The 27,937-nt window shown below is 35.2% G+C and overlaps 1 protein-coding gene across 1 annotated transcript in view; it reads left to right on the top strand.

Moving 5' to 3' along the window:
- The window catches only part of LOC150080257 (FAST kinase domain-containing protein 4-like), a 95,349-nt gene that overhangs the window by 7,631 nt on the left and 59,781 nt on the right, over positions 1-27,937 (top strand). The window contains exons 2-3 of the mRNA XM_090380668.1: positions 13,056-13,331; positions 26,712-26,833. Coding sequence (XP_090236794.1) covers positions 13,056-13,331; positions 26,712-26,833 — 398 coding nt within the window. The remainder of the gene's footprint in view (positions 1-13,055; positions 13,332-26,711; positions 26,834-27,937) is intronic.

Raw genomic sequence — 27,937 nt, 5'->3', positions numbered from 1 at the left:
CTTCTCTTTGCCTTTGATAGTAGTTTTATCTTTAAGTAAATCCCACATCAATTACTGTGATCTCTGCCTCCTAGTGGATCCTTTATCTGCAGATTCTTAATGCATGAAGGGTCATTGCTGGTAATCAGATGAAGAGTATTGCTGTCTTTTGCCTCTCTAACATGCAGGTGGAGAAAACAATCATCCAATAAATCCGCCATGTTTTAGTAACTGACCAACACGGTTCAGTCAGTATCTGGAAAGTTAAGGTCCCCATTGTAAGACATTCTTATATATTCATACTATAATATTCATATAAAATAAGTCAAGAGCGATAAATATAGAAATAAAAATACACAGTAAAATTAGTTGAAATCATGAAACATAAGAAGGTAAAATAAGTTAAAATCACAAACATATATGTCTGTATTTTTCGTATACTTGTTATTTTTGTATATTTATTTTAATAAACTTCAGTCAGTTGTGTCTAGTAATTTTATTAGTTTAACCTTTATTAAAATTAACCATAATTAACCTAATATGTAGGTTAGTGCAAGTGCATCATTTTAACATAGCTGTCTACCAAAGTAGTTAAATTAATTAAATTGGCATCGTTTTGGTTATATCGCATATTGTGACTGCCTTCACAACGAGTTGCCATGGTATTGTACTACCTCGAATAAATAACACTTCACCAGTGGAGAAGACTATTGTTATTTATTCTCAGTGGATACCACCACCCAGACGGCACCGTTTCAAAGCTTGTTGGCTTCTCTTTGGTGGGTTGGCAGGTACCCTGGTGTTGCAATAGTGACAACCCAGTTATGAAGTATAACTTCACAATATGAGAGATACCTGTTGGTGCGTAGTGATATAGACTATAAGTATTTAAGGGCAAAGACCTAATGCTACAAGGTAGAATTGACTAATATGTAGGTTAGTGCAAATGCATCATTTTAGCATTATAAGGAACCCCTTGTTCTTCCATTGTCTAGGTGGTGGTATCCGCTGAGAATAAATAACAATAGTCTTCTCCACTGGTGAAGTGTTATTTATTTGAGGTAATACAATACCATGGCAGCTCGTTGTGAAGGCAGTCACAACATGAGATATAACCAAAACGATGCCAATTTAATTAATTTAACTACTTTGGTAGATAGCTATGTTAAAATGATGCATTTGCACTAACCTACATATTAGTCATTCTACCTCATAACATTTTGAGGCCTTTGCCCTTAAATACTTATAGTCCATAATTAATCTTTATTAAAAAACAATGTTTATAAATTGTTTTGTGTAGAGCTCTAAATGGATTGAATAAACTAAATGCTGATGACATCCTTACTCTTTTTTAGGATAGCATACATAAGGGGACATAAATTTAAATTGAAAAAAAGAAGGATGGTCATATGATAGATATGAGAAAATATATTTTCAGACAGAAAGTAATTGGTTTTTGGAACAAACTTCTATCTGGTGTTATGGAGGTAGGTAGCTTGAAAAAATTTAAGGAAAGATTAGACAAATTGTTAGCAGGGATTTGTTTATGCTTCACCCTCCATTATAGTATAGTGGTTTCACCACTTGTCACTTGTTTGGGGAGGTTTTTTGTTTGAATCCCATCATAGACTATAGGAATTTCTAAAGGTTTCTTTGTGCAGCACTGTACTAGCTAATTTCTAGCTTTGGTTGGATCTTAATTTCTCTGTATGTTTCCTGCTGTCTAATATGGCCTCTTACTACTACAGAGCTAGAGAAACGTGTATAGGGTAAAGCACAAAAATGTTATTAGAAAACAACATCATCAACAAAAGAACATACAGTTTTACCAGGCCTACAAATAGTGAAGCCCCATCTATTTGGTAACATTAAAATCCATAAGGCCCATTGTAAGTAGTAAGTTTTGCCTGGCCAAATGGCTGGTAAAATTTTTATAACTGCTCAAGGAGAACATAATCACTGATTGTTAGGGGGGGGGGAGGGATGGATAGTACAAGGGCATTCAGTAAATTATCTACCTACCTATGAAGGAAATGAGATAGAGACAAAAATCATCTTTTTATTTTTCATTGTAACTCCCCTGAACTTCAATATACTTGTTCTATTTTGTTGGCAATGAGGAAATACCAGAAAAATAATATTCTTTGTCTTGTCCATCAAAGAATGCAGAAACACAGACTTTAGTTCATTATCATCAGCAAAGCAATGTCCACATACATTTTTCTTGAGGTGTCAAAACAGGAAATAGTCACTGGGTGCCAGACCCAGACTCTTAAGGTGGATGGGTAAGTTCTGTAAAGTCAGTCTCTCAAAGCAGCAGCAACAGCATGTGACCTGTGCACTGGTGTGTTGTCCGCAGCGTTTTTCCTCTATGACATCCCTTAGGTTGTAAAGTAGCGATGCATATGACACTCCAGTGACTGTCTGCTTGTGTTCCAAGTAATGTACAAAATTCCCTCAGCATCGCAAAAAATGGAGGGGGGGGATCCTAATGTTGCCAGCTGAAGGTTGTCTGAAATTCCCTTGTTCTTCCATTGCACTGATTCTTGCTTGGTCTCAGGATCCCAGTGATGAACCCATGTTTCACTGTTGACCATCTTTGATGGATTCTCTACTCCACTTGAATTGTTTTGACCAGAATTTCACTTGGTACTTTGCAGGTGCACTGTTGCCGTACACACCCACCATCGTTTGATGAATGGCCATTTTCTTCATTTGTAAGAAACTTGAGGACTGAATGATGCTCCAATTTCAGCAAATCCATAATTTGATACAGGTGTCTTCCTTCTTTCTGTTACAGCAATGCAACCTGAAAATACAGCAGGATCAAAATTAGTATTGATTCTAGTTGAGATATGTAGGAACATGATGATAAATCATGACTCATTGAAATATTACTATGGAAAGTACTTTGGTAGGTAATTTATTGAATGTCCCTTGTAGGTGTTTTTTTTTTTTCTCTCCTCCTCTTGGCTGATGATGTTATACTTACTTTCTTAACATCATCAAAGTACTTGAACAAGAATGCATAAAAAATGGAGACATTTTAGCAAGTATCTGAGTTAATGACATATTTACTAACATTCCAGTTGATTAAACTGTTAGCATCATAGAAAGAAAAATCACAGGTTTGAAGTTAGTGTTACAAGCCAATAAGATATTATCTTATAGAACCCTATACATCTCATCAGGATATTACCTTATAGAACCAATATACATCTCATCAGGTTATATTCTCAGGTATACAGTAAGCCGATGAATTCAGGTGTACAGAAAGCTGCTGATACATAAACTTTGCATTTTATCACCCACACTAAATTAAAACATCTGACATTCCTAAATGGATGTCAAATGAACTAATTAGACATGTGACAGAGAAGAAAAATGCATGGGATACATATAAATTAACATGTGACACAGAAGCCTATGATAGGTATAAGCTGGTCTGTAACCAAGTTACAAAGAGGTTAGGCAGGCGAAGGCAGATTACGAGAAATCTTTGGCAAAGGAGCAAAGAAAAACAGCAAAGAGTTCTTTACTTATGTAAACTCTAGAAGGAAGGGGACGACATCAGGTTGGTCCACTTGATAGCAATGGTTCAACTGTTGATGATCCTGCTCAAGTAGCTAACAAACTAAATGAATATTTTGCATCGACATTCACACATGAGGAGTTATTCAGGGTGGGGAATGCCAGAGGTGTATTCAACTCTGGCAGTAAGCTAGATAATCTTGTAATAACTGAAAGTAAAGTGGAGGAGAAATTGTTGAAGATAAACACAAGAAAGGCACCTGGGGTAGATGGAATCTATCCAGTTATATTAAAGGAGATGGCAAAGGAAGTAAGCAAACCCTTAGCCATAATTATGAAAGCTTCCTGGACTCAGGGGAGGTATCCATGGACTGGAGATGTGCAAATGTGACCCCAATCCACAAAGGAGGATCAAAGGGCGACACAAGTAGTTAGACCTTTTAGTTTAACTTCTGTTCCCAGAAAAATTAATGGAGGCACTGGTTAAAGAAGCACTGCAGAATCATCTAGACAAGACTTCAGTTATAGCTCAGACACAGCATGGTTTTGTTAAGGGAAAGTCTTGCCTGGCCAATTTGATTGGATACTATGTGTGGTCACAAAGGAACTGGATGCAGGAAATAACTTTGATATCATATATTTGGATCTTAGAAAAGCTTTTGATGCTGTTGCACATGGAAGACTGCTTCACAAATTGGAGCAGTGTGGCATTAGATGCAAATTGCTTCTATGGATGAAGGGATGGTTGAGTGGGAGAAGACAGAGTGGAAATCAATGAATGCTGCTCATCATGGACTAATGTTATTAGTGGAGATCCTCAGGGTTCAGTGTTGGGTCCATTGTTGTTTTCTGTATTTATAAATGATATTGATGATGGTATATCAGGCTTAATGTCCAAGTTTGCAGATGATACAAAAGTTGGCAGGGTTGTTAATGATACTAATGACAGTACACTGCTGTAACAGGATCTAGAAAAGTTGAGCAGATGGGCTGAGAGGTGGCAAATGAAGTTTAACATTGACAAATGTAAAGTACTACATATGGGAAGCAGTGATCCCAGAGTAACGTATCAACTCTGTGGTACCACACTGACAGTGGTAGAGAATGAAAAGGACCTGGGGATAATTGTGCAGGCAGATATGAAGTTTTCTGAGCAGTGCAAGACAGTCTGCAAGAGTAACTCATGGTGTCTTGTCAATGATATACAGGAGTTTTTCTAGCAGGGATAAGGAGGTGATTATCCCCTTCTATAAGGCAATGGTCAGGCCACACCTTGAGTACTGTATACAGGTCTGGAGGCCTCATTTTAAGAAGGATGTAGAGCTGTTGGAACGAGTACAGAGAAAGGCAACAAGATTAGTGAATGGGACAGGGTCGCTCATACGAAGAAAGGCTTAAGTTTTGCAAATTACAGTGTCTGGAGACTAGGCACCTGCGAGGTGATCTGATTGAGGTATATAAAGCCTTGAATGGTTTGAGCATGCTCACTGTGGATGGGATTCTTCCTCTTGCTCAGAAATCGCCTAAGAGGGCATAAATTCAAATCGAGGAAAGATGGTTGTAGGATAGGTGTGCGGAAGTTTGCCTTTAGCCAGTGGGTGGTTAATTGTTGGAACAAACTTCCATCTGTCATCGTAAAAGTTGTTAGTTTAAATAGATTCAAGGCAGACCTTGACAAACATTTGGAGCGAGTGGATGGGTGAAATAAAGGTTTTTTTTTTTTTTTTGGCTGATGCTATATAAGCTTTCTTGCATCATGTGCCTTTGCTAATGTTAATACTAAAACAGTTATTAAAATGTTATTGAAGATAAAAACAGTTATTGAAATAGTAGTAGTAATAGTGGCATGTGATGCAAGAAAGCAAGCAAGCTTATGCAGCATCAGCTAAAAAAAAAAATTCTTCCGTAGCTATACCCAAAAAAGGAAATTTAGAAAGGCACTTCAGCGCACTCCATGGTAAATACCAATCTGATTTTCTGCCTAATAGTGACCTTAGAAAAAATAAATTAAAAGAACTTAAATCCAGATTATTCTCACAACAAAATTTCTTTGTGACACCTAACTTACAATCTACAGTAGTAACTGTAGCATTATTTAAAGTGAGGCATCTTCTTGCAAAAAAAAATGCAAACCACTTTCTGATGGTCAATTCATCAAAATGCATTTTTAGAAATAACAGATTCTTTTTTTGAAAATTTTAAAAACAAAAATGAAATTAAAAGTTCTCTTCAAGATCTGCAGTTATCTTGAAATACTCTGTGATGCGACACATAAAAAAAAATGAGTAAAAATGTGAGCAAACAATGCGTGCTCATATTGCTAATTTGTATCCTTTTATTTACAATTGTATGAATCTACTGACGTCGGTGATATAGCTCAATTGCTCTTTTTTATTCGCATAGTTTTTGATGATTCTGCCACTAGAGAAGAACTGCTGGGTATGGTTTTGTTAAAAGAAAGAACTAGAGGTCTTGATATATTTAACACATTCAAAAATTTTATTGATAAAATAAATTACCACTATTTAAGCTCTTATCAATTACAGCAGATGGAGCTAAAGCAATGGCAGGGCATCTTAACGGATTCATTGCATTGTACCAAAAGAATGATGAATTCCCAGGTTTTTTGAGTTACCACTGTATCATCCACCAAGTGTTAGCCAGCAAAAGATTAAATACTAAAAGTGTTATGGACATAGCTTTCAAAATCATGAATTCCATCAGAGGATAATCTCTTCAAAAGAGACTTTTCAAAATGCAACTCGAAAATGAACCAGATCTGATATTACACACAGATGTGAGGCGGCTGAGTCAGCGTAAGTTTCTATAGAGATTTAGAAATTTTCTGAATGAAATTAAAAAATTTGTTGATCAAAGGGTAGATGATTATCAGCAGCTACAAGATACAGAGTGGTTGTGTGATCTGTCTTTTTTGGCCGATTTTACCACTAAATTAAGTGATCTGAATTTGAAATTACAAGGAAAAAATAAAAATGTGGGTGACATGATTATTAGTATTTCTGCATATAAATATCAATTTTTGGCAATGGCTAAGGATCTCAAAGAAAAAAATTTGATCATTTTGCAGATATGCGAGATCATTTGCAAAAATATCCTGTTTTGGAATTTAATAGTGAGAAATATGTTTCTGAAATTGAGAAAGTTGTGGATGATTTTTAAACCAGATTCAGTGACTTAAAACCAGATTCAGATTCTTCACAATTAAAACAATTGAAGACATTGTTCAATATATTTCTTATCCATTTAATCGAATTATATGAAACAAATTGCAGAAAAAATCGCTGAGATTTTTCAAATGGAGAAAATATTACTTGTAAATGATATTATTACATTGCAAAACGATATCTTCTAAAAGCCAGGTCATCAGAAAAAGACTTTTGGAAATATGTTTGCCAAGAAAAGTACACAACTATAAAAAAATGCAGTGGACTTTTAATTCCTTTTTTGTTCCACATATCTGTGAATTGACCTTTTTGTATTTGAAACAAACAAAGACGAAGAATCGCTCTACTCTTATGGATTTGCATGCAGAAGATTCTTTATGGTTGGCTTTATCACAGTATATCCCCAATTTTGAAAGCTTGGCAGATGACTTGAAGACACAAACTTCACATAAATTAAAAATTTAAACACGTATGAATTTAAAATAAAAATTCTGAATTGTATTTAATTTTTAAAATTTATAAACATTTTTCAACATGTGTTGATTAACTTTTTTAACAATGGAATGAAATTCTTGAGATGGTAGATCACGGCACATTTTGAAGAAAAAAAGTCTATCGCATCACACATTAAGTTGGCCGTCCTCCTGCACTAAAGAATCAGAATTGGCTGAGCGTGCATAGCTGTGCATTCAGGCAATAGTCATAGGATCTTTGCGGTAATGGGGGTAGGGTAAAAAGACTTTGAAAAAAGAAAATTAAAGAAGCCTTTTACATTAATGTTAAGAAATTTAATGTTTCTGTTTAAAGCAACCTGGCTTTAAAAAAGGCTTGGGGCTTGCTGGGAAACATGAGGCTGTGAGAACACTAGACATTGGAGTGGATATACCTCATATGATATGATGTCAACAGTTAAAGGCCAGTTTATAATCTTTGTGCTTACCCACTGTGCATGTGAACATGAAACCAGTAAATGGGTTTGCTCGTGTATTAAAATTATTTATCGTGATGTACAAAGTGTGTGAATAGATTTCTGGATGGATAACACATGCAAAGAAAGGTCTCATTTAATGAATGACATCTAAATATATTTCTTGACTAAATGTCAAGAAATATATTTAGTACAAAGAGTACGAAAAGTCTGTTTAAGCATAGGTAATGCATCTCCATCATTCCAATACCCAGGTAGTATGTATGCATAATTTTATTATATCTCATATTGTGAATACCTTCACAATGTTGCCTAGATATTGCACTACTTCTAATAAGTAACGCTTCTCTGGTAGAGAAGACTACTGTTACTTATTCTCAAATGGGCACCACCACCCAGATGGCACCTATTCAAATCTGGTTAACTTCATCAGTGGGCGGGCAGAAAAAATATATTGAGCTTAAACCAAGAAACATAGAAATATGGTCAAGAAATACAGTCGATTCCGGTTATTTGGGACACATCGAGACTAGTGCATTTTGGCCCGATTAAGCGGCTGCCCCAATTATCCGAAGTTTCACGTAAATAGTTAAAAATACAATGCCCCCCCTTTACAATTGGTTCACTGTACAATCAAATCACGTTACGATGGAGTCACCATTGTAAAGTACCATTCACTATACGATGTGTAGTAAGCACTGATCATTGTGATCACGTTTGTGAATTGAATTTTAATTCAATTAAATAGCGATTCTAATTAGCGAAAATAGGAGGAATATTATCCACAGGCTAAAGATATATTAAGCATAAATTTACCCTTTATTACCTTACCAATTAAAAAAATTAAATGATACGTGAAAATCGGAAGAATATACGTGATAATCGGAATAATTAATACGTACTGTAATATGTACATACAAACTAGTTGACATTTCTGTTCACTGTCATTTGTGGGTGGGGGTTAAAATTTAAAACAGTAAAAAGATAAGCAATCAATAACAAAGAACACGGCACACACAAATTGCAAGTAACACGATACATGCAAGTGAGAACGGAGTAACAAATTACGAAGCTTTAAAAATAGGAATGAAGAGAAGATTCTGAAAATAATTTTTTTTTTATATGATTGAAGATTCCATAGAAGTGTAAACACATTTTACCATAATAACCCACAGAATTCCAGCTGTCGGCATTATTGCAAATTCAATAAGATCGAGTTTGCTATCAGTTTATGATAGATTTCACTAACACAAAAGCCCAATAAACAGGTGACTGCTAATTGTTTTTATTGTTTTATGGTTGTGACCTCCAGAAATCTGACCGAACTACATGGTACGGTCGGAGACAATCGTAGGGTAATCTCCAGTGCTGCGGTCTCCTGCCCCAATTAAACGGCATTTTGTCCCAATTAAAAGAAGTAAACCCTGGCTATTTTCTCGATTGGGTTCTGTTTTTTAAGATTTGCCCGAAATAAACGGCTGCTCCGATTAACCGGTGGTCCAAATAACCGGAATCTACTGTATTAGATTAAACAATGCACACCATCAAGCATCTCTCATATTGTGGAGTTATAGTTCATAACTAGGTTGTCACTATTCCAACAGGGTACCTGCCCACCCACCGATGATGAAGCCAACCAGCTTCGAAATGATACCGTCTGGGTGGTGGTGGTGCCCATCTCAGAATAAGTAACAGTGGTCTTCTCTACCAGAGAAACGTTACTTATTCGAAGTAGTGCAATACCTAGGCAACCCGTTGTGAAGGTATTTGTAATATGAGATATAATAAAACGATGCATGCATACCACTTGGGTAATAGAAATGATGGAGATGCATTACCCATGCTTAAACAGCCTTTTCATAATAATTGACATGATTAAAACATCATTTATGCTCACATAAATTTTTTTAATGTAATAGGTTACATCTCCTGTCTTCAATGGATTATCTCCCTCCCTTTTAAATTTCTGCATGTGGCCCTGCCATGAAAAGCAAAAGAATTTATTTTCTCCTAAAAAGTTAAGACACAATTAGTGTAACTCACAAGAAACCCTTGACTGGTATTCAAGGAGAAAAACCTGTATACACAGACACATTTCAATAAAACATTTGTATCTAGCTACTTAAATGAATTCCATCTGACTGTGGTATCAGGTCCATGTGACTGCCGAGTGAAAGTGGTGTGTCGGTACAGGAAAATTGTCAGTTTTTTGAAAGTGGGGCAATATGCAGTATTCCATAGTAAATGGTGGTAGTAATCAAAAGAAAAAACTAAAAAACCATGTGTAAATTTTCTGTAAATTTTTTGGAATGTTTATAAACTGATACCTGACAACCAAGTAAGATTTCAGTTCTCAACTTGGTAATGTCATGAGGGCTTTAATCTGAAACTGGACTATAACTCAAAACTATTCTGAAAGGCTATTCAAAACTATTTAAAATGGATGCACTATTCAGTGCATCCATTTTAAATTGGTAGCACTTTAAAATTGTAGAAGTTGCTTGGATCTGACTTATAAATAAATTTATAAATGCACTCAGTTGACACACCAGATCTGCTAAGTATTATTATTATTATTTTTTTTATTTGAACCCATTATTACTTTATAAAATTCAGATCCAAGTAATTTCTACATTTTTCAGGTGTTATTACTTTAAATGGATGACCATTCAGAATAGCCTTTTGAGTTATAGTCCACTTTCAATTTAAAGTGTGATAACATTTTAAGGGCCTGTTGATGGAAAGTCACTTGGTTGCTAGGTACCAGCATCGTAGTAGTTGTATTGTTAATAATCTCTGTTACCTTATAACCATTCCCCTTCTGTCTTTAAAAAATACCATTGATGCCAATGGCACATTGAAACATACTGTGGGCACTGATGGCAAAAGCTTGTAGCTAGTGTAGTACACCCTGCCTACCTGTTGAGCTGTATGCTTCCCAAGAGGACAGTTGTGTGTTTGTTCCAAATAGTGTTTACACCAGTAAAATTATTTGTTGTAATTACAGTGCATAATTAAATATTATGTAAATTAATGATAAATGAGTGAGAAAAGAAAGCAAATTGTTTCTATGAAAATTAAGTTGTATTCACTAGAAAGACTGTTGGATTTCTATTGAATTATATGTGGGAAAGACAACTGTAAAAGAATGGAAAGAAAATGATAAAAAATCTAGTAGAATTTTGCACTCAGTTTATTTTTCATGGATAATTAAGTTCTTGCTTCACTTTAAAGAAACCAAAGTCAAAGTAACAGTGCATTGTGGCTGTGGTTTATGTTTATGCAAGAAGGACAACATGAAACTCCATTCAGTAGATTCATAAGAGCAGCATAAAAAAAAAAAAAAAAAAACAGCTTATCTTCTATCAAAAGAATGGTGGTACAGGAAGTTTTAGAGCAAGTGATGGGTAGCTTGACTATCAGAAAAAATGTTGAGTGGAGAGAGATTATGTGCTGTATCAGCCTGCTGCTCAAAAATTTACCCAATATGTAAGGTTATTTATCACTACTAATACTAATACCAAATCATATATACCATGATGTTATCTATAAAAAGCACAGCCTGCTGCACCAGGATACAAAATTGGATTATTTCAATATGACAGTTTGTTGAAAGATAAAATTATGCACAATGCGGAAATCATATACAACATAATGTGGAACAAATGGATTTAAATACAAAGAAGAGATTGAATCAAATCCAGGTCTAAAAATTATTCAGCCACCAAAAACACCCAACTTAAAATTATGTCATACAACAGCTTGATTGTATCAAGCTGTTGTGTAACATAATTTTGTTGTGGCCGTTGAATCGTCTAAAGATTACTGATTATACACATGCATTAAACATACACGTACAGTACATTCATATAAATGAATGTACTGTACGTGTATGTTTTAAGTGGAAATAAAATTCTTAAGGTATGTATGTATACCCCCAGGGACTCACATTGGTGAGTATGGGCTTGGCAGACCTGATGTCCTGAGCTGGGGGGCGCCTCCGTATCCAGGTGGGAAGGAGCAGCAGTGCGTAGCACATGCTTCTTGATTAGACCGGGGTTCAAGCCCGTCACAATCAAATACGGAGGATGTGGAAAGGTCAGGGAATGACCACCGCATATTCTCGGAGCAAAATGGCCTCAGTTGTTAATGCACCTAAAAACCAAAATAACTAACTAATCCTGAGCTGGATATCATCATTCTTCTCTTTCTTGGTGATTCCTTTTTACTTCTGACTCTCTATCTCTCAGGGTAACTCGGGGATTTTTTTTTTTTTTTGGCTGATGTAACATAAGCCTCAGGCTTCCTTGCACCATATGGCTAATAATAATAATAATGATGATGTATACTTTTTATGATTCTCCACTTAAACAGACTTTTAAAAGTCGGTTTAAGTGGAGAATCATAATCAAATATTCCTGATCACACTGGATAAGAGGGGCTTCTACTGTATTTAAGGCTTTCTATGGATTGAGGAAATTAAATGCTGATGACATCCTTAATGTTTCTCAGATGACACTCACATAAGAGGACATAAATTGAAAGGATGGAAAAACAGCTATTTTAAAATTTGTTATTCCAATCAACTGATAATCAGAGAGTAATTGATTGTTGGAACAGACTCATCTGGTGTTGAGCAGTGAATAGATTGAATACATCTAAAGATGATTAGATAAGTTATTAGAGGGAATGGACAGATGATGTAGGTAGTTTATTTTAAGCTGATGTATAAACCTGAATCCTTACATCATTTGTCACTACTAATACTAAATGTATAGTATTTTTGAAATCAAAAATACTGGAATAAAAAACTTAAAATTTGAATTTTTAGACCAGAGTACCAAACATATTTTTATAATTAGATAATAGACTCTTCTCTGTTTTATATTCTTTTGCTTTGCTATCTTGGAGAATTTTGTCCCACCAATATTAGTAACAGGCTTGGGCTTATAATCAAGAATGGAATGCAGAGAAGTATATTTTATCTAATTATTTCAGTTCCTTATTATTAGTTTGTATTTATCAAAAAATCTCTCTCTCTCTAGTACATATTCAGTTAGTCCATATAAATTATACTATATGGTATTGTTGTTACTTTTTTTTATGTACAGCCACAGTATACTAACAACATATACATGATGAGGAAAACAACATAAAAGCACCCTGCTACATGTTCCTTCCCATAAAAACAAAGGCAGCCATGAATCCTCAGATATAAATGAAATAGGGTCAGTTGGAATGTATTATTATTGCTTCTTGTGTAAAAATACCTTTTTTTTTTTTTTTTCATTTCAAAGTATTATGTATATCAGATGTCATGATATATCAGAAGGATTACCAAATTTTTTCATTGGAAATTTTTATGAAATAAGTACATAAATATTGATTTCAGATTGGTTTGTGTTAATTAATTTGTATTTCATATTTTACAGAACTCCTTGAAAAATGTGGAAAGTGGATTCAGGAACATTTAGATTCTTGTGGATCTCGTGAATTTGTTTCATATGTGTTGACTCTAGCAAAAGTAAATTATATTCCCAAAGAAGGAAAGACCATTTTCAGGAAGTTACAGCCTAAGCTTGCAAGGGAAAACATGGATGGAGATTCTGTTTGGTTGGATGTGGTGTGGTCATTAGCAATCCTTGGGCAGTTGAACAAAAATCACTTAACTTCTGTCTTTCAACCTAACTTCTATCAGAAACTAATTGGTAATATTTTATTTCTTCTCATAATGAGCATTTTGTTTAATAATGAGCATTTTGTTTAATAATGAGTATGTATACTCATAAATTAGTTAAAACCTTTCACAATAATAAGGACAATAATTTATGAATATTTTTAATTAATTATTTTTTCTGGTTAACAATATTATATGGATCCTAAAAATAAAATATCATTTGTATATATTCCTGTATATTTATATGTTTTTCAAAAAAGCTTGTCTGCTCTGATTGGTTATATAGGCACTTTTTAATTGAAATTTTAGATGCCTATTAATGCTGCTACTAATAGATATTTCTATCAAAAATTATTTTTACTAGTCACTAAAACTAGTACCATAAAAAAGAAATATTTTTCCCTTTGCTCTTTGAACTGTGTTTATGTATTGGCAAAATATTGACACTTCTCCAGTCTAAAGGAATATCCCCTGACCCCAAAGATGCCCTTATGATTAACCTTAATGGTTCAATGCTCTCTCTCTCCCTCCCTCCCTCCCTCCAGAATTACTTGATATATACTATAACTCCAGGAGCTTTAGTTTCCTTGGCTTTGAAGGTTTTCTAATAAACTTGTACAACTTTAATATTGCTTTTTATGCTAAAAAGCAATATTAAGCAATAAAAAGCAATTTTACATCTAATCACCTGCTGATGAATTGAACAGCCCATTCTGTTCAATTCATCAGCAGGTGAGTAGGTGTAATGGAGACTGTAGATTGGACTCTGGTATCACACCCATGATGCAAGATTCCAATATGATTTTTTTGTATTCACATATGTGAAATCTGTGGTACTTTTATAGATCAACTTACAGCTGTTATAGACTTCAGTACTTTTCATTGCTCTGTAACTTTTTCATACCATGTTTTTCTGCACTGTTAACCCTTTACAATCCAGCATTATTTTCACTGTCTTATTTTTGTATTTAAATGAGCTAATATATAAACAACATGACAAAACAGTTTAAAAGTTCTAATGCAATATATATTCTTGGAAGAAAATATTCACAAAATATTTCATCAAGATAACTTAAAATATTTTTTTACATTGGAGCACCTACTTTGAACTCCTTTTGCTGGTAGGCAGAGAACAGTCTTGAAAAATTTTTGCTGGTACCCCACCGCAGGTAACTTAATAACATTCAAACGTGCATGTGCTAAAGCACATTACGTAAGACATCAGAGTCAGAAGGAATCTTGGATCACATTCACATCGCCGACCGGGCTAGCCGAGTGGGTAAAGTACCTGCCCGGCAACCCAAAGGTCGTGGGTTCGATTCCCGCCTCGGGCTTGGATCAAAGTACTGCAAAAACCTTGTGAGGTGCAATATGGCCACAGAAGCTGATGCGCCAACAACTACCAAATCAAAAAAAAAACATTCACATCTTCTATCAACCAGGCTTCATCATCTAAGCTTGTTTGGGATAAAGTCCGGAAAATGAAGGGGAAATACACATCACACCCTTCCTCGATCCTGGAGTATAATGGATGTGCAATTGCAGACCAAACTGCAATTGCAAACACTCTTGGGGAGATATTTGCTAAAGTGTCTGCCAAAACAATTTACCACCCTGAGTTTCTGGCCCTCAAACAAAATGCTGAAAGGCAACATTTGAAATTGTCATCAAAGAACTGTGAAGAATATAATCAACCCTTCACAGAATGGGAAATGAAAGCGGCACTATCACTATCCTAGGCGAGTGCCGTAGGGCCAGAAGACATCCATTATGAGATGATTAAACATATTTTGTCTGAATCTCTGGATCAGTTGCTCTGTTTGTACAACAGAGTTTATCTTGAAGATGAATTTACAGACTCCTGGCATAAGGCAATCATGCTTGCTTTTCCAAAGCCAGGAAAAGATCCAAAATTTCCAAGTAATTGCCGTCCAATTTCTCTGACAAGCTGCTTGTGCAAGACCCTGGAAAGGATGATGAATGCCCGGCTCATGTGGTATTTAGAAGCGAATGACCTCTTTTCTAAAGTTCAGTGTGGTTTCTGAAGGAACAGGTCAACACTTGACCATCTTATAAAACTGGAAAATCTATCCGAGATGCTTTCCTTAAACGCGAACACCTAGTGTCGATTTTCTTTGATATCGAAAAAGCGTATGACACGGCTTGGAGATTTGGAATCTTAAAGGATATCTATGATCTGGGTCTGTGGAGCCATCTAGCCCTCTTCATTAAAAATTTCTTATTGAACCGATCATTCCAAGTTTGTGTCGGCTCTGTTTTCTCTCAATCTTTTTGTCAAGAGGAAGGAGTCCCCCAAGGGTCAGTGTTAAGCTTTTCGCTATCAAAGTTAATTCTGTTACTGAACAACTTCTCCAACTGTAAACAGCACCCTCTTTGTTGATGATTTTACCATCTTCTGTCAGTCATGCAACATGAGGGTTATTGAACGACAATTGCAGCATGCCATTGACCATGTCAAAACTTGGGCAATGGCTAATTGTTTCAGGCTCTCACCTCAGAAGACCGTCTGCATACACTTTCGTCGCAAACGGAACCTTCACCCTGAACCAGAACTCAAACTCGGACAACACATCATTCCAGTAGTACCTGAGACAAAATTCTTGGGTCTCACATTCAATAAGAAGTTGGCATTTTTACCACATATCCGTCAACTGCGATCAAAGTGCATGAGGGGATTGAATCTCCTTCATGCCATCTCCTCAAATAAATGGGGGGCAGACCGATGAACTTTACTCCGCCTTTATTGTGCACTTGTTCGTTCAAAATTAGACTATGGGTCCCAAGTGTACGCATCGGCTAGAAATAGCATACTATGGTGGCTAGACCCACTCCACCACCAAGCCATCCATACTGCTACGGGAGCATTCAGAACATCTCCTGTTCAGAGTTTATACATTGAAGCAGATGAATTACCACTATTGCTCCGACAAAACAATTGTCACTAAAATATACCTTTAAACTAAAATCCCTGCCAGACAACCCAATGTGGACTTGCGTTGTTGAGCCACGATGGGAAATGCTTTATAAAACCCTTCAGACTGCTAGTCGATCCTTTGGCATCCGTGTCCAAGAGCTGCTCAGAGAGCTCAATATCACGGTAGACAATGTTGCCCAGTCACCAAGGCATCTACTTCCACCCTGGCATGCTCGCTTACCATCGTGTGACTTCTCCATTAAAAGCTGGGGTAAGGCCATAACTCCATCCTCTGTCTACCAACAACTCTATGCTGCCCACCGATCCAATTACTCTGATTTTTTGCCTGTGTTCACCGATGGCTCGAAGTCAGAGTTGTCTGTAGGATCTGCTGCTGTCTTTCCAGATAGTACTATATCTGGGAAGATTCCCCACGAATGCAGCATATATACAGCTGAGTTGTATACTATAGCGCTAGCCTTGGACCACATTAAAACCCATAAGCACCAAAGCTGTATGGTGTACACTGACTCTTCAAGTACACTGCAGGCTTTATCGGGGATGAGGTATAATCCTCATCCGTTTGTGATCCGGATTCAGCAGACATTACATTCCCTGTTTGAGTGTTCATTCGACATCCGTTTCTGCTGGATCCCAAGCCACATTGGGATCGGGGGGAAATGAACTGGCAGATGCTGCAGCCAGATCACCAGAATCCCACAACACTTATTTCCTGTAAGTCCCCTATACAGACTACAGGCAGCTAATACAAGCTAAATTACTGTCCCAGTGGCAATAATCTTGGCATGAGCAAGTCACAAACAAGCTCTATCAGATAAAGCCTGTAATCCGACACTGGCAGTCTAGTCTGTACAGGAACCGCAAAGAGGAAGTTGTTCTAGCTCGTCTCCGCATAGGACACAGTCATCTTACACATGCTTTTCTGCTGAGAGCAGATGACTGTCCTATGTGTGAGAACTGTGCACCATTTTAACTATTCATCACATTTTAACCGTGTGTCCACGTTTTAGACACAAACGTGATTTATAGTTTACCGTTTTTAGTCATCTGGCTGAGTCTTATACACCCAGTCAGATTTTTTCCTACAATGACCATGTGTCTGCTGTTTTTAGCTTTTTAAAATCAATAAACGTTTTTGCTCATATCTAAAATTTACATTTTATTGTGATTTTTTATTGATTTATCTTTTATACCTTTTATACATTTGTTATTATATATTTTGACATGGTGACCTAACTAATTAGGTCACCAAAGTTTAATTTTTTATATATGACCTGGTCTTGGCACATTATAGCCTTAGTTGCTAATGCGCCAATAAAATCTAAACCAACCAACCAACTGAAAAAAACGATCAGTACACACAGATTTATTTTTTCCGATTCATTTATATGAAATATAAGTGGATGGCACTACAGTGGGAAAACAAAATTTATTAGATACACTGCCAGTTGTGCTGGCTTTCATATTGAGGGGGGAGAGAGAAACTACTTGCCATTAACAATTGAATATAAACATCAATTTAGTTTTGCAGATCGTTTATATTGAAGCTTTGGGAAAATAAATTTCATAACCAGGAATACCATCAGTTGCTTCAGTTGAGACATTTGGACTTGAAGACAAAAAAAAAAAAAAAAAAACACTGCCTGCCATTAACAATTAAATATAAATTTATATTCAGTCTGTGTTTCTGGTAAAAAAAATTGTGATTATTCAATCTATGTTTCTGTTGCACCACCTGCTGTTAACAATTGAATATAATATTAATAAACATTAGTTTAACTTTTCAGATTATATGAAACTTTTCTATTTATATGAAATGTAAATAGGTGGCAGTACAATAATTGTACCAACACAGCAGGAAAATAAATTCCATAATCAGAAATGCTAATGGTTCTATCGCTGCAACATTGGATTGAAGTGGAATTTTATGATGTAGTGATTGTGACATCAGACTTCAAAAGGTTAAACTGGCCAGCTCTGTATTCATGTGTCATTGCATTCACCTTGTGCTGTATTTTCTTAATGGTATTATATGCAGTTATGGCTTCTGTGACTATTGCTTTAAAGATAATCCATAATTCTAATATATTCACCCTCACTCTACTAAACTGCCCAGTTGATAAAAGCCATGTACTGCCTTAAACTCTCATAGACCCTTTTGCTGAATCCATGCCTTTATCTTTGGTAACTGCAACCCTCTTTCTTCATTGTCCAACTTAGAGTTGAGTGATTACCTTCTAATGGTTCTTGTACTGTCAGCCCCATGATGTCATTTGGTTCACTGGTGATGATCCAGTCTAGAATATTCTTGCCCCTAGTATTATAATACAAATAAGTTTTTTTAATAAACAAATTACAATTTTTTTAATAAACTAGTTTCCCTTCCACATGTTATAGTCAATAAGAGGAAATTTGAAATTGATTATAATAAGACATGCACACTCGCTCCCCTATTCCATTTGCATTTAGTTGCTCTCATCATACCCTTCACAATCTTCTGGTTGTAGTATGCTCCCACTCTCATTTTGCCTTTGTTTCCAGCTTGTCTCACCATGAAGATTCCATGCTGGCACATTGTCAGCTTTTGTGGCTACAAACAAGAAATTTTAAGGTTTGTACATGTATTATTTTGACCCATGTCATAATCTAATTGCATGTCTCTGTTAGCCCTATATCCCCTAACTAGCAGTTTCCCTGAATCTTTAAAGTATCCTCAATAGTATTGGTAAAGTCTCTTGCACCACCTTTGTTCAAATGTGTTCTATGTCTGTAAAGTAGGTTCTTCTACCTACTAAGGTATGCCGTGGTGATAAAAATTTCTCCCAAAAGCCTTACAGAGTCGGTCAAGACTTAAGTTAATTCAAAAGGTTTTCAGTACAATAGTCTCTCATATCGTGCCTGAGAAGAATTGTAGGCACGTACATTCTGAGCTTACTGACAGCATTTTTTCAGAACGGTTGTATATTCAACCATTGCATCATCAGTTAGTGCACACTAAATGATATTAGTTCACACATGGATAAAATTTTTGTCTTGACCTCCCTTAAAATTTGGCAATCGTCTAGTAACATCAAATGTAGCTTCTGGGAAATGCACCCTGGTTCTAGTTCACCAGTCCTTATAACAAAACATTTACCCATTTCCATGATAGTGGAATTGCCCAATAAAAATAAATCTTTATTAATATCGAATTACTGTGTCCACAGTAATTCGATATTAATAATGAATCCAGAGCACACAGGCCTCTTTAATCATAAAAGTAAATCCTATTGAACCAGCAATATGTATTTGATTGTTCTGTTCTGATCCAAATTAGGGATGCATCACCTGAATTTTATTAGATATTTGAGTATTAGCATTAGTAAAGGCATATGATGCAAGAAACCAAGCTTATATAGATAGCATCAGCCAAAAAAAAAAAAAAAAATCCCATTTCACCCATTCGTTTGCTCCAAAAGTTTTCCCAGTTCTTACTTGAATTCATTTAAGCTATCAACTTCTACTACAGATGGAAGTTTGTTCCAGCAATCAACCACCTGTTGGCTAAAGGCAAATTTTCCCACATCTGTTCTACAACTGTCTTTCCTCAATTTGAATTTATGCTCCCTCAGGTGTGTAATCTGAGCAAGAAGAAGAATCCCATAAGCATTGAACTTGCTCAAACCATTCAAGGCCTTTTACACCTCAATCAGATCACCTCGCAGGTGCTTAGTCTCCAGACGATGCAATTTGCAGACCTTAAGTCATTCTTGGTATGAGCAACCCTTTGTTTCCCATCACCAATATCTTTGCCCTTCTCTGTACTCTTTCAGCAGCTCCATATCCTTCCTGTGGCCTGACCATTGCCTTATACCAGGGGTGGCCAACAAGTCGATCGCAGCTTTAATTTCGGTCGATCACGACGAATTTTAAATATGCAGTCATCCCTCGATTTTCACGGTCAGGTACACTATCAAAATTTTATATTGCACAGTGGGTTTCACTACCACCTCATTATTTTTATTTTATTTATTTATTTTTTTTTTTTAAGAAGCTTCAAAAATAGGAATGAAGAGTAGATTTTGAAAATTTATTTTTGTTTTTTTTTTCCTTGATTGAAGATTTCATTGAAGGAGAAATGCATTTCACCTTAATAATAATAATGTAAAATACCACAGAATTCCAGCTGTTGGTATTATTGCAAATGCAATAAGATTGAGTTTACTACCCATTTATAATTAGATTGCACTAACAGAAAAGCCCGATAAACTGAAGGTGCAATTTTTTTTTGTTTTATGGTCATGACCTCCAGAAATAGCTTTAAAGAAATATCACAAAAGCATTCAAAACCGATTCTTATAACGATATAACCAAACACAGCAATAAACAGTGGTGTGTTTGTCCAGTTATTTTGGAAACAACTTCTTCATTAGGGAATCCTCTTCATCAGTTATCCTACGTTAGCTGTTTGGACAGAATATTTTTCCGGTTCGTGCAACTTAGTGTTTTAATTGGTAAGCATTGCTTTTGCTGTTTCAATAACTGGACAGTACTTATATGTTAATTTAATACCTTTTGATTTGAAATGAATACTACGATAAAGAGTAAAACGTATCATTTTCATCTAGAGTGGGAACTAGAATACTTTTTTTAATGGTGAAAGAAAAATGTTGCTGTTTGATTTGCAATGCTTCCGTGGCTATACCCAAAAAAGGAAATTCAGTAAGGTACTTCAACGCATTCCACAGTAAATACCAGTCATAGCATCATTTAAAGTGAGTCATCTTCTTGCAAAAAAATGCAAATCATTTGCTGATGGTCAATTCATCAAAGACACATTTTTATAAATAACAGATTCTCTTTTTGAAAATTTTAAGAACAAAAATGAAATTAAAAGTGCCCTTCAAGATCTGCAATTATCTTGAAATACTGTGATGCAATGCATCGAAAAAATGAGTAAAAATGTGAGCGAACAATTGCGTGCTGGTATTGCTAATTGTGTGTCCTTTTCTTTACAACTGGATGAATCTAGAGATGTCAGTGATACAGTTCAGTTGCTCGTTTTTATTCATTAGCATTAGTAGAGGCATACGATGCAAGAAAGCAAGCTTATTCAGCATCAGCCAAAAAAAAAAAAAAAACACACCACTCCCATTTCACCCCTCTGTTCGCTCGAAATACCTGTCCAGTTGAGCCTTAAATTTGTTTAGGCTAACAACAACAAGTGATGGAAGTCGGTTCCACCAACCAACCACCCGCTGGCCAAAGGCAAATTTCCGCACATCTATCCGACATCCGTCCTTCCTCAATTTGAATTTATGCCCTCTGAGCTGATTATTCTGAGCAAGATGAAGAATCCCATTGGCATTGAGCATGCTCAAACCATTCAAAGCCTTATACACCTCTATCAGATCACCTCGCCGGTGTATGGTATGGTTTTCGATGACTCTGCCACTAGAGAAGAACTGCTGGGTATGGTTTCGTTAAAAGAAAGAACTAGTCTTGATATCTTTAACTCATTCAAACATTTTATTGAAAAAAATTAAATTACCATTATTTAAGCTTGTATCAGTAACAACAGATGGAGCTAAAGCAATGACGGGGCATCTTAACGTATTCATCGCATTGTGCCAAAAAGGACAAATTCCCCGATTTTTTTGAGTTACCACTGTATCATCCACCAACAAGTGTTAGCCAGCAAAAGATTAAATACTAAAAGTGCTATGGACATCGCTTTCAAAATCGTGAATTCCATCAGAGGACAATCTCTTCAAAGGAGACTTTTCAAAATGCAACTCGATGAAAATAAACAAGATCTGATATTACACACGGATGTGAGGTGGCTGAGTCGGAGTAAGTTTCTACTGAGATTTCGAAATTTGCTGAATGAAATTTAAAAATTTGTTGATCGAAGGGGAGATGATTATCAGCAGCTACAAGATACGGAGTGGTTGTGTGATCTGGCTTTTTTGGCCGATTTTTACCAGTAAATTAAGTGATCTGAATTGGAATTACAAGGAAAAAATAAAAATGTATGTGACATGATTATTAGTATTTCTGCATATAAATATCAATTTTTGGTAATGGCTAAGGATTTCAAAGAATAAAAAATTCGACCATTTTTCAAATACATTGTTCAGTATTTTTCTTATCTATTTAATGTCGACTTAGATATGAAAGAAATTGCAGAAAAAATCGCTGCAATTTTTCACAGGAGAAAATATTACTTGTAAATGAAATTGTTACATTGTGAAAAGATATCTTCCTAAAAGCCAGGTCATCAGAAAAAGACTTGGAAATATGTTTTCCAAGAAAAGTACCCCAATATAAAAAAAAAAATGCAGTGAACTTTTAAATTCCTGTTTTGGTTTCACATATCTATCAGCTTTTTCGTATTTGAAACAAACAAAGATGAAGAATCTTGTACTGTTACGGACTTGCATACAGAAGATTCTTTACAGTTGGCCTTATCCCAGTATATCCCTGATTTTGAAAGCTTGGCAGATGACATGAAGACACAAACTTTGCATAAATTAAAATTTATAAACAACATGTTTTCAATATGTGTTGATTAACCTTTTTGACCTTGTGCAATGAAATTTTTGAGATTGTAGATTTCGGTACATTTTGAAGGAAAAAAGTAGATCGCATCACAGATTAAGTTGGCCACCCCTGCCTTATACAAAGGGATAATCACCTCATCCCTGCTAGCCAAATTCCTGTATATTATTGACAGGATCCCATGAACTGCTCTGGCAGCCTCTCCACCCTGCTCAGAAAACTTCATATCTCACTTCACAATTATTCCCAAGTCTTTTTTCATTCTCTACTATTCAGAGTGTAGTACTGCACAGTTGGTGCTACCCATATGCAATATTTTGCATTTGCCAATGTTAAACTTCAGTTGCCATCTCTCTGCCCATTTGCCCAACTTTTCTAGATCATAGATCATGTTGCAATAGCATACTGTCATTAACAACCCTGTCAACCTTCATACCATCCGCAGACTTGGAAAATAAGCCTAATATACCTTCATGAATATCATTGATAAATATAGCAAACAGTAATGGGCCTAACACCCTTGGGCACTCCACTAATAACATTAGTTCATGAAGAGCAGTGTCCATTGATTACCACTCTGTCTTCTCCCACTCAACCATCCCTTTATCTATAGCAGCAACTTGCTCTTAATGCCATACTGCTCCAATTCGTACAGTAGTCTTTCTTCCATGTGCAACAGTATTGAATACCCAGTTTTATTTCCATATACCCAATTGCTGACTCTTGCTAACTATTGGTAGAACTTGACAGTAGTAAAGTATAGTAGACCCTTAGTAGGTACCAAACTATCAGCAGCATTCTATTACAGAACAAGTGTCATTGGTTGAAAAAAGCATGACAAAGAATAAATGGACCAACCAATAAAAGTCCAACAAGAGTAGGCACCCTGGTCACTCATTTGAATAGTCACTTTCATTTGAATAGCACAGAAGGTAAAATCACCCGGATAGAATTTTATAATTTGTTTTTTTCCAGCAAACATTAACCTTTTTTGGTAATACTGACTCCTTTTCTTAGCTCCTGGAAGCTTCTTCTTATCTTTGGTAGCAAGCCTGGGAAGAACTGCTGTTGCTTTTGGATAAAGTATCCCAAGTCTCCTATACCCAGACAGCACAGGCATTTTCACAGATGAAGCATCAAATTGTTTATTTCTTTGAATTCGGTGAGACTGTCAAATTGGAGACTTAGGATACCGTACCCAAAAGCAATAGCAATTCTTTTGAGGCTTGCTACCAAAGACAGTAAACTTCCAGGAGCTGAGAAGAGGAATCAGTATTATCAGAAATATGGAAATCCTAATTATGGAGGATGCATTGGAGAGCAATGATATGACAATTAAATACCATTCTTTTTTATTTGGTCAGGGGGAAAATAAATAAATATTTGAAGATTTTGCATTCATGAAAACATTATACTGTTTATCTTATAGAGCTTTGCTGGCATACAGATTGCTGTAAGTCAGGTACTCATAACTATGGGAGGTAATTATCATATCTTGTATATTTTCAATTTGTTCCTTCAGTACATTGGTAATAATTGATTTATCATTTAAAAATAATTTATCGTGTAGATGAAAGTTAATCACATAAAGAAGTTTAAAAACTTAATTTTCATAGAGTGTAATTATCATTGAACTAGTCAGTATCATAGCATAAGTTTGATATTGATTTCTTTGGGTATTTTAACCTTATCACATAAAGGAACAACTGTTATGCGATAAACTAGGAGGAGAGTTTACTGTGTACCGGTTGTCCCATCAAACCTTTTTTTTTTTTTAAGTATGCTGTCCCCCACTTTACCTGCAACCAACTTTTCTGCAAGTGCCCCCTAGATCTTGACCAGTTTGTTGAGGTGTAATTAAGTTGACAATTGAAATAGTTATTTAGTGGAACATTTTTTAGTATTGTCCCATCCCACTTTTTAAAGCTTCATATGCTTCTTTCTCACAAAACAGCCTTTGTAAGGCCACGAACTACAGTAGGAATGGACAACTAATGATTGGATCCAACTTTTCCGTTTGACCCATAGTAGCTTGCTAAAATTGGTTTGAAGTCTATTTCTTATTGCCTAATCAAAGAATGGTCACACCTTCCAGTCATCTAGCTCAACCTTGTTGACCACCAGTGTGATGAATTGGAGTGTGGTGATTAGATTGCTGTCAAAATCACCTTCTTCTAAACTCCTCTTGCAGCAACTTTTCAGGAGGAATAGAGGTGAATTCAAACTGACACCTGAAAACAATGAAGAAAGGAGAATTTGAACAAATCATTCTGAAGCTCTTTTTTTTGTGGTTCACACAGATGAGTGACAAAGGAAGGCTGATTTCTGAACAGATTTTACAGGCTGAGGCCTTAGAATTTCATTAACATTTTAATGAAGGGGAAGAGCAATTTACCACAAATATTGGTTGGTTGAATTGTTGGAAAAAAAGTTTGGGGTTAGAAATCTGAACATCACCGGGGAAAAATTATCAGCTAGTATGGAAGAAATAGCAACATTTACTGTTAAATTAGCAAAAATTATTTAAGAAGAAAATTTAAATTTAGATCATATCTACAATTGTGATGAAATGAGCTTGAATTATAAAATGCTCCCATCCAAAACACTTGCAGCTAGAAAATAAAAATCAGCTGGTTATAAATTAAGCAAGGAGAGAATTATGGTACTGGCATGTTCAAATTCACCAGGGGTCGTAAGTTTAAACTGACTCTTATCAGAAGTCAAAGAACCCCTGAGGTTTGAAAAATGTGAAAATTTTGCCTGTTAACTATTGAAATCAAACAAATGTGTGGATGGATTCAAGTTTCTTTAAAACATGGTTTCATGAAGAATTTGTCTCTAGCACAAAAAAAATTTGAACGAAAAGAAACTTCCCAGTAAAGCACCTTTAATTTTAAACAATTCTCCATCCCATCCAGATGAAAGTGAATTAGTTTTTGGCGACATCAGAACTCTGTTTTTACCACCTAATGTGACATTCTTTCTTCACCCTCTAGATCAAGGTGTTTTCTTTGACTTTGAAATGCAGCTTTTTGTGACGTTTCTTGAAACAGGGACCAGAATTGTTGAGAATCTTAAAAAAATAAACATCAAAGACGTTATTTATGGGTTGGCAGAAGCATGGAACGATGTTGAAACATCTACTCTTATTAAATCCTGGAAAAATATTTTATATTCCCAAAATGAAGCCAACGAGAACAAAATGGTAAATAAAGATGAAATCGGTGATGAAACCCTTTTAGAACTAGCAAATAACCTTCCTGTTTTGGGTACTCTTACTACAGAGGATATTAAAGATCATAAAGCTTGTTCATGATCATAAAGCTTGTTCACGAACAAAAAGATGAAAGTGAAGATGATGATGATGAAGAGTGCACAGAAACTACAAAAAAAAAATTACACACACAGAAGTTCTAAATGTTGTTGATTCAGCTTTACATTAAACTGTACAGCAGGAAGATACCACCTCCGCCAATGTTTTGTTAGTTAGGCACCTACAAAATATAGCAGCTGAAAACAAGAAGCTTCTATGAAACAGAAACCCATTAAGGAATTTCTTATATATTAAAGTGTAGTGCTAACAACTGTAAGTGTACATTTTTTAATTTTTATACATGTTTTTTTTTTTTTTTTTAATTTTTGCAATAAATAAAATTAAAAAAGTTTTGTGTATAATTTAAAAGTCATTATGTTCAATAAGTAGATCTAACCTGAAAATAGAGTATACATCATCACATGAATGTATTCAAATCCAGTTTATTTCATAATAATTTACCAAACCTTCTGTGTTATCAGAGTTTTTGATTATCCGAGGTTCCCTCGGTCCACATTACCTCAGATAATTGGAACTCTACTGTATATTAAAAATTGATTTATTTTAAGAAAGTTAACTAAAAATGGGATTTTAATTTTTAGAGAAAGAAGATTTTTCTAGCATGATTTGTAAGATGAAACTGATGACTCTGAGTGTACTAGCCAAAATTGATTTTCCTGATTGTTCACAGTTTCTACATGAATCGTCTTTTAAATGGACTGAGGTGAGTTAAAGTGATATTTATAATTCTAAAAAAAAAAATCACCTTTGAGATGAATTTAGAATTGTTATTTTTATTTTTTTTTTTTATTTGATATTATTTCAAACATTTTATATATTTATCATAAATTTAGTTTTGAATTTGAAAAATTTTTCTGTAGATAAAAAAATTTCATTAAAACTTGCTTTGCTTCTGTTATGGAACATTAATTTGAATAGTAAAAATATAATTCATTATTGTATGAACCCAGGCTTACATTTTCAAATGAATTAACCTTAAAGCAGTCTGAGATAAGGCAGTATTTCCAGTTCAAAAACTGGCTCTGACATATGCATTCAATTTAGTTACATGAGCATTAGGAGATTGTAAAATTCTGCCATGTATATAGAGAAAAAAGTAAATTATGCAGTTTACAGAAGTTTCTCTGTGAACTGTAAAATAAAATGAGTATGGCATTAAGAAATTGTGATAAAATAGTAAAAGAACTGAAATTTGCATCTGTATAGAGAGATATAAGTGGAAGAACCATACCCACCAGAACATAAAATGCTGTTTGTACTGGCAGCAGATTCTTTAAATTAAAAGTGCATATATCACTATGTTTTGTCGTTTAAATGAAGAGTGAGTTCACCTTGTTAGATAAATGAGCACACAAAACATTTATATATGGTTCACAAAAAAATTTTACATGTCTCATAAATGAAGCAAAGCTTATCATCCTTTTAATGTATGAAAAGACAACCATGTTATGCCTGTTTTGGCTACAGGTGATTACATAATTGCTGTAATTTCTGGAGCAATATGAGCTTCCTCAAAAACAAAAAAAAAAAAAAAAAAAACAGCTTCTCTCAGTCCTGGTAAAGTAAACAGATGGATTTCAAATATTTGTGTAGCTTCACCTGCCACCCCCAGAACTATCTGCCTAATGAAAAAACAAATTCAAACCCATTGCCCAATTAGCTGGTCAATCAGTCTACTATTCAATAAATAATAAACTCCTTGCACCACTACAATATATCCAACCCAGACAGCATGTCAACCTTTGTCACCAAGACTGCCAGCACTAACTAATTCATATAGGATCAGCATTTTGGAGTAAAGCTCATT

Source organism: Mastigoproctus giganteus, chromosome 9, assembly GCF_048544385.1.
Source record: "Mastigoproctus giganteus isolate SK-2022 chromosome 9, ASM4854438v1, whole genome shotgun sequence".
NCBI classification, from domain to species: Eukaryota; Metazoa; Arthropoda; class Arachnida; order Uropygi; family Thelyphonidae; genus Mastigoproctus; species Mastigoproctus giganteus.
Note: the sequence above shows the minus strand (reverse complement) of the source record. Positions and strands in the feature narration are given on the sequence as shown.